An 11,271-nucleotide genomic window follows, 5' to 3' on the forward strand; every position below is an offset into this window, starting at 1 on the left:
TATTGACTAGAGATTTTAATGTTATTCAAAATAAATTTTGGTGAATGTATTATGGCTATATATATTTTGAAAGAACTTAAAACAGGGAAGATTATATATAAGCGTTATACCGGAAAGAGATAAATAATGCACAAATAACGAGGTGATAATGATACTAGCGAAAGAAAAAAGAGAATGAGATAATAAAAGCGGTAACATTGAACGATTCGTTGAAATGTGAACGAAAAACGTAAAAGTAGATGTTACTTTAAAAGCGAGTTTACGCGCCAGCAGGTTTCACAAGTCAGCTACGCCATTGGAAGAGCGCTCGAAATAGCGGTTTGACACTGAATGCACGCTACATCTATTGCTATATTCCAAGCGATTCACTGTATTCCATCATACTCGCGAAGGGGAGCACGTATTTATTTCGTATTTAATACGAATTTCGATTTATATAATAATAACGCTATCTGGCTATTATTTAACTTTCTCATTGTTATCTTTAACATTTATCCATCGTATCTGATATCGTATCGGTGAATCCGTACTACTTCGTATCGTTGCATTTCTAATACGGTCTTCAATTAAAAGAAATCAGTTAGATAAATTGATTTGACGTTTGCCGCACTTTTCAAAGCCAGACGCGTTAATATTTTAAAAGAAGTGCTAGTGCGCATTAATGAAGTTCCCGTTTATGATAGCCGGATCTATGCTACGTAATCTTTTGAAACAATTCGTGTATTGAAGGTGTAATGAGTTTGACATATAATTGTGTTTTCTAACAAAGCGGAGATCTAGATTTAATGGCATAGACTGCTGGATTAGTTTTAGGTACGTAATGCGAGTTTCAATTTTTAACTGCATGATATATTTGCGAAATAACTATTTAAATGTATCGATGCCTTTTAAAATGAACGTAAGGTTATATTTTTGCTAAATCAGTAAAACTATACTAAAAGCGATATTTTCTTTTTAAAGTGTACAGATGTTTCAAACTATTAAAACTAGACGTATACGATGAAAATGCGGTCCTTGACCTCGTTCCAATTTGTATATCGTTTCAATGCCTTTTATAGGTTAGGAAATGTGTTTATTATGATATTGTACGTATTTGAAGGCTTAAGTCATTGACAGTACTATTTCTGTGTACAGTTCTCAAATTTCGAAAATTTGTATTCACGAGGAACATTTATATCCGCCATTTTTGACATTAATATTGATAACGTGATATTGTATACATCGTTCTAAGAAAAATCTGACATCAGCGAACAGGAAACCGCCTCTCTGATGTTCTTTCACGTATATACAGACACACATTCTATCATATGCACCGTTTCTTTTACCGGTGAACAAAATTGGAGTAATTTTTACATGAATATCATTTTATTTAGGTATACATACTTAAATTATGATGGTATTTATAGATATTTATGCCATCATACGACATGCGTGTAAACAAATTTAAAAAGGATACATATCGCAAAATTGTACGAATTATGCATAAGCACATTACAACATATATTATTGTATTACTTGATTTTTTAAGATAATATATTCATACTTTATACAGGAATTGTAAAAGTTACTATTTATTTTTATTTGTTTATATTAACATATATTATTATTATTTATACAAAATTTCGAAAGAAAATATATGTACATATATATAATAATTGTGATACTTGACACTTACGTAGAAAATTAATAGAACAATAGGAATATGATGCTTCCATGGTCAAGGCCCTGTATTTATATTGAATGAGTTCAGTTGCGACCATAATTTACATATCATTTTTTTAGCAGAGGATCAAAAAACATCAAGTTAATCAAAACATGTCATATTTTCCGAAAAAATAAATATATGCGACCGAAGGAAATGTTCGTACCAATTATCGCATACCAATACAAATAGTTACAATAACTGACACAAATTGGAATTCAATATTATTTACCTCGTCGCTCTATTTACAAACATCTTTGTTTAGTACAAACTTCATAGTTATACACACAATAATTGATATTTTATCCCATTACACGAAGTAATCATTCATATTATCATTATCTTCTCAAAACACGAATGTTACTTTTCTATCAATGTATATTTTTAAACAATACCTTAGCAATTTCTTGTTTATATTTATGTTAGCTACAATTTATAATTGAATCGTAATTGCATGTCAGAATTGAGTATTGTCTATGTTGCGTTTATTTCAGTTATTATCTTTGTTTTGCTGTTGCGATACACAGGGTCTTTGACTTATGCTATAATGAACTACATACATACATACATACATACATCTCGCTTGGCTCATCTAAATACACAAGTGCAACCAGTGCAGTACTTTCTGAATGAACGTAACCGTATAGCGGCACTTTTTCTGGCACAAGGCATCGTTAACCGTACCGCTGCGGTGACACCAGTCGGAGGGTTAATGAACATAAAAGACCCATCATTTAGACTTCCGAGATTGGACACTTCGAATACGTATTTTATGAATATTGAACGATTTTCGTAGCAAAAGTTAGAATAGTCAAGAATTCAAAGAAAATTCTATTGTAGCATATTTTGCAGTATTTTACAGTTCTGCTTCTTTTTTCAATAGTTCATATCATTATTAGTTTGTGAGTTTCTATGCATTTATGGCAAACTTAGAAGAGCGAAAAATACATGGGATGCATATAATATGCAAAAATATATAAGATATCCAAACTCATTATAATATTCAGTAGACGAAACAAATTTTTGCCTTGGTTCTAGTTGTTTCACTTATGTTCATAAAAATATGAATTTATATAAGTGTCCATAGCCCCATTATTGTTTTAAGTTAGAAATAAAAGAAAATTTAATACAGTTTAAAAGTGAATCAAAACTCTTCATTCTTTGAATGCAAAACTCATATATGTAAATTATGTTACTTAATAAGAAAAATGTCACAATTCAAAAGTTGTTTTAATCCCTTTGACACTGGTAAACAATACATATAAACAATATTTTATTGAAAATTTAACTTAAAACTCGAAGTCTATTAACTAAACTCTAAAAGAAGAAGATTTTGTTATTGTCAAATGGTAATTAATAATTTTCCACTTCAAACGGTCTATTTTAAACGAATTTCCTGAAAAATTTACGTTTCTTAATTGTGTCATTCTTCTAATGTCTGTTACAGCGTTTTATCAGCATCGAAGTTAGCTTCGATCATGTATCTGATAATGATAACGTATTGATATAATATGTTTCAGTTTTAACTTTAACTGACGACACAAATTACGAGGGCTTTGAACCTTCCATTGCTGACATTTCTAAAGTAATGGATAATAGTGAACCTTTAGTGACATATAAATTTCATTTATCTCTTTTTTAAAAAGTGTTTTAAATGTAAATATATTTATAAAATTATAAGACTATATTTAACCGAGATAATCATTGTGCAATAGTTTAACTCTGCTGCAATTCTCGACCTTTTGACGTTTCAATCTTTCGCTTTAGTTTGAACCGAAAGAAGGACATTTAACGTTCTATGAATCATAAATCATATTTTCCTTAAATTTAAGAAATCTTTTAACGGCAGAGAGATAATTAGAATAATAAAAAAAATAAGAATTTTGTAAAGTTAATCTTGTGATACATCATTACTCTTCGTAAAAAGTATCGCAATTTTTATATTTTTTTCAGACGATGTGGAGCAACGTAACGTTGTTGAGCGTGCTTGTTTAACGCATTTCGACACGACTGGCGAATTGGTGAAACGATGACTTTTCATACGGACTGACCATTAGGATTCCTGTTTACACGTGCTTTAATTTCTATCGCAGCTGTTGTACGCTATTATCATGACGGGTGTCGTTCCGCTCACCGATAAACAACTCCACCAGCTGGTAAATGAATCTCATGGAAAGATCCTGTTTCGTCTTTTTAAATGCTATGAATGTCTTTAACATTGGAACTATTTTAGATTTTTTGCTTTTACAATTATTATAAGGATGGAAAATTAATGCTGACTTTTATCGAAATGAAAACATGATTATATATGAAGATCACAGAGGAAAAATATGTTAAGTCATATTTCTTTTTTAATTTTTAAAAATTTAATTTTGAACTCTAATACTTTATCAAACAATCGCATATTACCAAAATTGTCTTTGTATTAAATATAGCTACAGGGTTTTCTTGAAAGATATTTATGTAAAGAGCATCGATTATCTGATTAAACATATATGTATATATTTTAGACATTAGACATTGACTTTATTTGTCATTTATTGCTGTATAAGCGTATATCTTTAAACTGAATAAGTTGTTCCCCCTTTTCCCCTGTAACCTTCATATATAAATATTTATTCTGATCATATCACTTTAATTATAACTATTTATGTATAACTAATTATGACTACTATGATTTTAATGTTTAACGAAACTCAAGACAGTATGTCATAAACAAACTGTAATAAATGATTTCTAACTTTTAGAGTATCTCTATAGGGAAAGCTGTAAACCCTACAGAAACACCCGTAAAAGAGAAACATGTGCGAAGTATCCTTTTTAACAAAAGATTCTTCAAAAATGAGAAGACCATTGACCCTCTGCACCTATAAATGTTTCCCGAATTATTTTATACCAACTTCGAACTTTGAATTTAAAAATACTTTATGTATTAAAGATTCATGTAAATTTTTAGTGCATTATATTTACATAAAAATCAACTGTCAAATATGAAGATGACAATAAGGATTCAATCGATCAGTTAGTATCTTAATTTTTTCAATGAAGGTCTCGTGCAACTTTCTGTTCCAGTTCCAAATGAAGCTTTCATTCTAGCAAAAAATTGAATAATTTTCGCGAGTCTATAGTAGAATTTAAAGGATGAATTTACTGTTTGAGTAATTATCTCAAAAGATATAAATGTACATTAACAGATTGATAGATGATACAAATTAATGTTTCTTAATTGTAGCAAATAGGTAATCCTATATCTTTCTTCGTAAAATCGCATTTTTAATACGTTAAGCAACGAGCAAAAGATTAACAGAGTGTATTAGGTGTTGCAATTAGCAAAATTGTGTTTCAAAGTACGTTATATGTTCCTTACAGAAATATAGGCGCGATTATAGGTACACATCAAGAGAAGGGTGGAGCGATATTTTGGACGTATATGTTACGGCAGCCACTGCAAGAGAATCAGATCGTCGCTTGGAAATTTTGTCATGTGTTGCACAAGATACTACGAGAGGGTCACGAGAAAGTGATTCCAGATTCCCAACGGTATCGCAAAAGATTGGAAGATCTCGGGAAATTATGGCAACACTTGCGGGAAGGATATGGCCCATTAATTCAATTGTACATAAGATTGCTGATTACCAAGTTAGATTTTCACAAACGAAACCCACGCATACCCGGAAATCTTCAAGTAACACCGGAGGAACTTGAATCTATAGGGGAGAACGATATTAATGTCTAGTAAGCTTTTAACTTAATCAGTTCACAGTAGAACTCCAGTTATTTGAATTCCATTTGTTAAAACAGAAGTTAGCAAGGTGAAAATTTGGCAAGTATCATGTTTGTTAATCTCTCAATTATCTAATCGTATAGTTCGTATAATTATTTGATCCTACGTATTATATGACCGAGAAACAGTAATAAATAACAAAGGAAATTGGTAAACTCCTATTAATATTATCTGTTTATCCTCCAATGAGTTCAGATAATTGGAATTTTACTGTATTTGTATTTTCAGCCTTTTATCCACGTTTTATGATCTTTTATAATCTCTTCTAATCTTTTCTGCTTAGTTTCCAAATGTCGGTCGAAATGTTCGATTACATGGATGACATTTTGAATTTACAACGTGCAGGTAGGTACAAATTAGATTCTCGTCTATCACGATGCTTTTTGTATTGTTCGAGTTTCTGGCTTCCTTTCGATCGATGAGAAACAGATCATCTTTCTCATACTTTCTGCTAACAAACGCTTTGCACGAGTACCTCAACCTCCGATGCATTCTCTTCCTTCTTAGATGAATCATTTTGGCCGATTATACTAGAGTAGTTTTGGCGTGAAAGTGTCGATTGTGCTTGTAAAATGAAAGCAACGCGGTATCAACTTAGGTTTCGCTACGTTGACGTAATTAATCTACTGGAATCTCGATTATCCAGATCGAACTGAACCAAGGCAGACCGGTTAAATCGAGATCTGCATGCTGAATAAATGAACGGAGGCGTCATTGACGGATGAACAGAACAATTTACATAACGGTAATATCTTTTTATTTCGTGAATTACCGACGAAAAATCTAGCTACCAAAGGAGATTCGTATTTCCGAATAGATCCAACGTCGAATATACAAATTGTAAAAACAGAACCCGATACTTTGTGGTATTTGAACGAGCAAATAGGTACAATTAAGCCGATCGTACCAGATACATTTATCCTATCGTCTCGTGTATTATGGAAGCTGAGTGTATCGCTTTTGTAACTTCTCGATCAAAATCTGCCTCAAAATTTCGTTATGTCGATGATATTACAGATTTGTGTTGATATTAATTTATACAAATGAAACGTTTCAGTTACCACTTCTTTGAAGAACACACCCTCCAACTCGATGACTGTAAGTGGACAGTGTCGGCTGGCTCCACTAATCCCCTGCGTTTTAGACGCATCGCAGCTTTACGATTATTGTGTAAAAATATTATTTAAACTTCATGGTGCTCTGCCTGCGGATACCTTAGCCGGCCATCGCGATAGATTTTCTAAACAATTTCAAGAACTAAAGAAATTTTACAATACTGTTAAACAAAGACAGTATTTTAAGCATCTTATAACGATACCTGCGTTACCTGAGGTAATCTTGAACTATTATCTTGTAATATTATTTTTAATGTAATTTTTATATAATAATATCTACATATAATATTTTTAATATTTATAATATTATTTGTAATATAAATTACATTTGTAATGCGGTATATTTGTTCTAGAATCCACCAAACTTTTTAATACAATCTGAGTTTCGAGCTTATGTTACACCGATAGTAGTATTACCACCAGAAGAATCTTTGGACTCTGACACCGTAGTTGATCTCATCGATACTTCCGATACAAGTTCGTTACCAGGTGATCAACTAGATTCCACGCGAAATGGTTCGATTTCACCCGATGCAATAGCAGAAAGGTAAGTTTAAAAGTTAGTTGCATTTGAAATCTATATGAAATTTGAAAGTTACACGAGGCAATCGTTTGTTGTTTTAGAGAAAGTCTCATCGATCATTTGCAACAGGAAATTAATCGACAAAGACAAGAATTACATCGTGTATTGACTGATCATCAGCGTATCGTGGGGGATCTTCAAATTCGTGTTACTCAGTTGGAATCTGATTTGATCCTTAAAGTATGGATATCTTGATTATTTGTCAGCATACTTATTGTAAACATGATATTTTAATACGCATATTTCTTTAGGGTAATGAAATTGAGCAGGAAAAGCAAGTTAATCAAGACTTTGTCAAGCAGAAAGCAGATATGATGGTGAAAGTTCATGAAAGCGAAGGTTAGAACTGTTTTCACTTGCATTATATAAAATATTGTGAAAAACATTCATAATATAATCTTTGTTCTCTTTCTAGAAAAGTACAAAATCTTACAAGAGAAATTTCAAAAATTGAAAGATGCATATTCAAAGTTCAGAGACGAACATATCAATTTAATTAGGAAGGTAGGATTCTTTTAAATATTAAAAAAAAGGGATAAAAAATATTAGATGTTGAATTTGGGTATGTTTCTATGCAATAGAAAGCTGAAGTGGATAAACAGTTAGGTATGTTAAAAATGTCGCAACAACAAGCTGAACGACGAACGTTTGAAGCAGAACGTCGTCTTGAAGAATTAATACAAGGCCAAGCAATAACAGAGCAAGAAGCACGAAAAGCTGTTGAAGCTCAGCATGATTTGGATGATGTAAAACAACAACTAAATGACGCGAAAACTGAAAACTTGGTTAATATTTCTCTTTCTTTTCTTCAGTTTACGTTTACGTTTGTTTTTATTTCGTTCCGGTAAAGATGTAATATTTTAGGCTTTGATTGCCAAAAATGATTTTATAACTTCTGAAAAAACGGCTTTAGAAGGGGATCTACATGATCTATTAGCACAGAAAGAAGAATTAGACCTAAAGATCGAAAAGTTGGAAGTTGAAGCCGAACGATGCCGTAATGAAATGAATACGTATACACATACTATGTTGCATGAATTATTGCGTAAGTGTTTCATTCATTTGAGAGTGAGAAATTATTTGCGTTCATCTATTTGGAATTATGAACTTTTATTTCAGTAAATTGTATTTCTGAAGCGGAAGACATTATGCAATACTCATTAAGTGCTATTGATAATCCAGCAATGTCGGATTTAACTTGCACTTCTCAATATCTTGAAAAATTAGAAGATCCTATTCTAAAATCGTTAGATACTTTAGATGCAGCGTATACCGGTTACGTATGTGATACAACGAATGGAAAAGTACTCATTAAAAGTGCAATACATGTTGCATATATTTTGGGGCTTTATATTATTCACGCCAAATCTACGTCCAATACTACATCTAATATTGCATTGGGCGACAGTAAGTTATAAATTGAAAAGATTAATAGAAGATTAAAAACCATATACTGATTTTTTATTCTATCATAGAATTGACTGACGAGTGTAAACAGTTAGGATTACAGTCATTGACTATGTTTAATCACATAAGAGAAAAATCACCCGTGACTGTGGGTCAAATCAACGAAGTAAAACAGCAATTTAAGAAAGTGTGCGATCTTGCTGCTACATTGTCTAATGGACAAGGCACTGTTGAAGTTATTGGGAATTTAGTAGAAATGGAATTATTAAGTATGGATAAAGCAATAGAAGAAGCTGCAAATAGAATACAAGTAATTATCTTTTACATTCTATTATGTCATAATTAATGTACTATTTCTATATGAAATATTTTATAATGTTAAATCAGGATATGATAGAGAAATCTCGTGCAGCAGATTCGGGATTAAAATTAGAAGTAAATGGAAAAATTCTAGATTCTTGTACAGAGTTAATGAAATGTATAAGAATGCTAGTTAAAAAATCACGACTGTTGCAAGCAGAAATTGTGGAACAAGGGAAGGTAAATGTATATAATATTTAATTTGATATGGCACAATATGTATATCGATGAGGATGGGATTCCAACTTTTGTCATACATATGTGTAAACATCTATTTTGAATTTTAGGGCACTGCCTCTGCAACAGAATTTTATAAACGTAATCATCAATGGTCCGAAGGACTTATATCTGCAGCTAAAGCAGTAGCAATGGGTGCTAATCTTCTGCTGTAAGTACAAACAGTTTATTGCAATGTTTGCTTGTTTACAAAATTTTTTAATGTTTATAGAGAAGCTGCAGATAAGGTTGTTGCCGGCAATGGTAAATTTGAACAACTAGTGGTTGCATCCCAGGGAATAGCAGCGTCTACAGCGCAATTGGTAGTTGCAAGTAGAGTAAAAGCCAATAGAAATAGCTCTAACCTAGCTGCACTTTCTGAAGCATCAAGGGATGTAACGCAAGCAACAGGAAGTGTTGTTGCAACTGCTAAAAGTTGTAGCCAACTTGTTGAAGAAAATGGTAATGTCGCTTTTTGGGACTTGTTTTAATATTTTCCACGTGTAATAAGAAATTAATAATTATTAATATTTTACAGATGACTTAGACATTTCTGGACTAACTTTACATCAAGCCAAACGATTAGAAATGGAAGCACAAGTACATGTACTGGAATTAGAGCAGGCTCTGGAGACTGAAAGATTACGCTTAGCTGCTTTACGTCGCTACCATTATCAACTTGAAGGCGAGAAAGAATAATCAGTACGTATAATTACAGTAAATTATTAATACTGTTCTAAATCATAATGTTACCTCCAAGTAATATATTTTCAATGATTGATTTCAGATTTTTGCTAACGTCTATATGAGATTCATGTTGATAACAGAATTTCTCATAGGCACTAAACAGTATTGAACAAAATGTTTATAAGTGGAAAGTAAATAATTAAATTCCATTATAAAATAATATATTGCAAAAAGGAAATCTATTTGGATTGTCCGAATTATTGTAATATTTGCATGTTTAATGTTTAATAAATACAATTTTATTTCTTTTTAATGATAATTGAAAATATTTGAACAGAAATCAAACTATCATATTCCTTTTATTTCATGTATATGTATATTCTTTTATTTCCCCATAACGCTTCTTATTTCGTACCATCAGCTCAAAATAATCATAAATGTAATTTCCATACTTCTCCAAATTTTTATATAAATTGATTGTGCTCCTTTTCGCTGTCTCTATACTTTTACAAGAACAACCATTTATGTATTTCGATAAATCAGTTTAATTTTTAATTATTATTTAACATAAAATTGGAAAAATTGATGAATCAGATAAAAGTTATCGTTATAAAGAAATTTTATCATATCGGCAGTCACCGTGGATTTCCGCGACCTATCGGAGATAGTGGTTGCTGTTTATATAAGAGTCATGAAGTCGTAATTCGCGTTCATTCAACGTTCTGTCTTCGTACGAAGCGGATCCTAAACTTAGCCGGCGTATTTTAAACTGTAAATGGTATAGATAGATGAATGTCTACAATATTTACATTCTTAAATTTAACGAAATAAAATAGAATTTCTAACGATTTATATGTATAATTTTAATTGTTAATAAATATCGAATATTATTACAATGAGATTTATAATTAACAGCAACAGACAAGATTTGTATACTAGAAGGCGGCTGAAATTAGTGTACAGTGGGATCTCTTGTGTAATCACTATAGAGATATAAAGATAGAGTGCGTGATCGAGCTGGGAAAGTGATATAAAAATAGAAAGAGAACGCTGTATAGAAGCCCTTTGTATCCTTGTCTAATACCTATGTATAATATCCACATTCATGCAGTAAATATAGAAGTGTAATATCGATTAACGAACGATATCAGTGTGCATGTCTGATTAGACGAAGACACAAGGAACTTCTATGCAGCATTCTTTTTCTATTGCCATATCATATCCATTTACACGGTAACATATGGTTCGCGTACTCTATCCTTTATATGTATTTTTATGGTAATCACCTATTCGTGGCAAAAATTGACAGTTGATGTCTTTTATTCAAAATTATTCTTTAGAAAACAGTATCGACCTAAGGTCTGCGTATTCTATTTATGCAATCTGCAATTCATTCTAATCTTTAAACTTTTTGTGG

At 31.5% G+C, this 11,271-nt stretch overlaps 1 protein-coding gene across 2 annotated transcripts; it reads left to right on the plus strand.

Annotated features, from left to right (window-relative positions):
* Positions 1 to 279: 279 nt before the first annotated feature.
* LOC117215769 (huntingtin-interacting protein 1) lies at positions 280 to 10,168 on the plus strand. 2 transcript variants are annotated; one of them, XM_033462237.1, is made up of 19 exons: positions 280 to 813; positions 3,656 to 3,858; positions 4,450 to 4,513; positions 5,080 to 5,437; positions 5,770 to 5,831; positions 6,544 to 6,818; positions 6,955 to 7,148; positions 7,226 to 7,364; positions 7,436 to 7,523; positions 7,600 to 7,688; positions 7,766 to 7,969; positions 8,049 to 8,229; positions 8,304 to 8,591; positions 8,660 to 8,901; positions 8,979 to 9,131; positions 9,239 to 9,339; positions 9,400 to 9,629; positions 9,706 to 9,869; positions 9,955 to 10,168. In XM_033462237.1, the coding sequence occupies exons 2-18, from the start codon at positions 3,814 to 3,816 to the stop codon at positions 9,864 to 9,866; spliced, it is 2,874 nt and encodes a 957-aa protein (XP_033318128.1). In that variant the 5' UTR covers positions 280 to 813; positions 3,656 to 3,813; the 3' UTR covers positions 9,867 to 9,869; positions 9,955 to 10,168. The 2 variants fall into 2 exon arrangements, with proteins under 2 accessions (XP_033318128.1, XP_033318129.1); XM_033462238.1 differs by lacking the exons at positions 280 to 813; positions 3,656 to 3,858; positions 4,450 to 4,513; positions 5,080 to 5,437; positions 5,770 to 5,831 and adding an exon at positions 6,137 to 6,231.
* Positions 10,169 to 11,271: the final 1,103 nt, after the last annotated feature.

The sequence above is a fragment of the Bombus bifarius genome, unplaced genomic scaffold, assembly GCF_011952205.1.
Source record: "Bombus bifarius isolate JDL3187 unplaced genomic scaffold, Bbif_JDL3187 scf7180000009790, whole genome shotgun sequence".
Classification (NCBI taxonomy): Eukaryota; Metazoa; Arthropoda; class Insecta; order Hymenoptera; family Apidae; genus Bombus; species Bombus bifarius.

Excerpts from the sequence above, each read along its gene's own strand:
- LOC117215769 (XM_033462237.1), top strand. The coding sequence starts at position 3,814 with ATGACGGGTGTCGTTCCGCTCACCGATAAACAACTCCACCAGCTG. Across the intron at positions 7,365-7,435 it reads AATCTGATTTGATCCTTAAA|GGTAATGAAATTGAGCAGGA; the intron begins GTATGGATATCT and ends ATATTTCTTTAG. Across the intron at positions 7,970-8,048 it reads ACGCGAAAACTGAAAACTTG|GCTTTGATTGCCAAAAATGA; the intron begins GTTAATATTTCT and ends GTAATATTTTAG.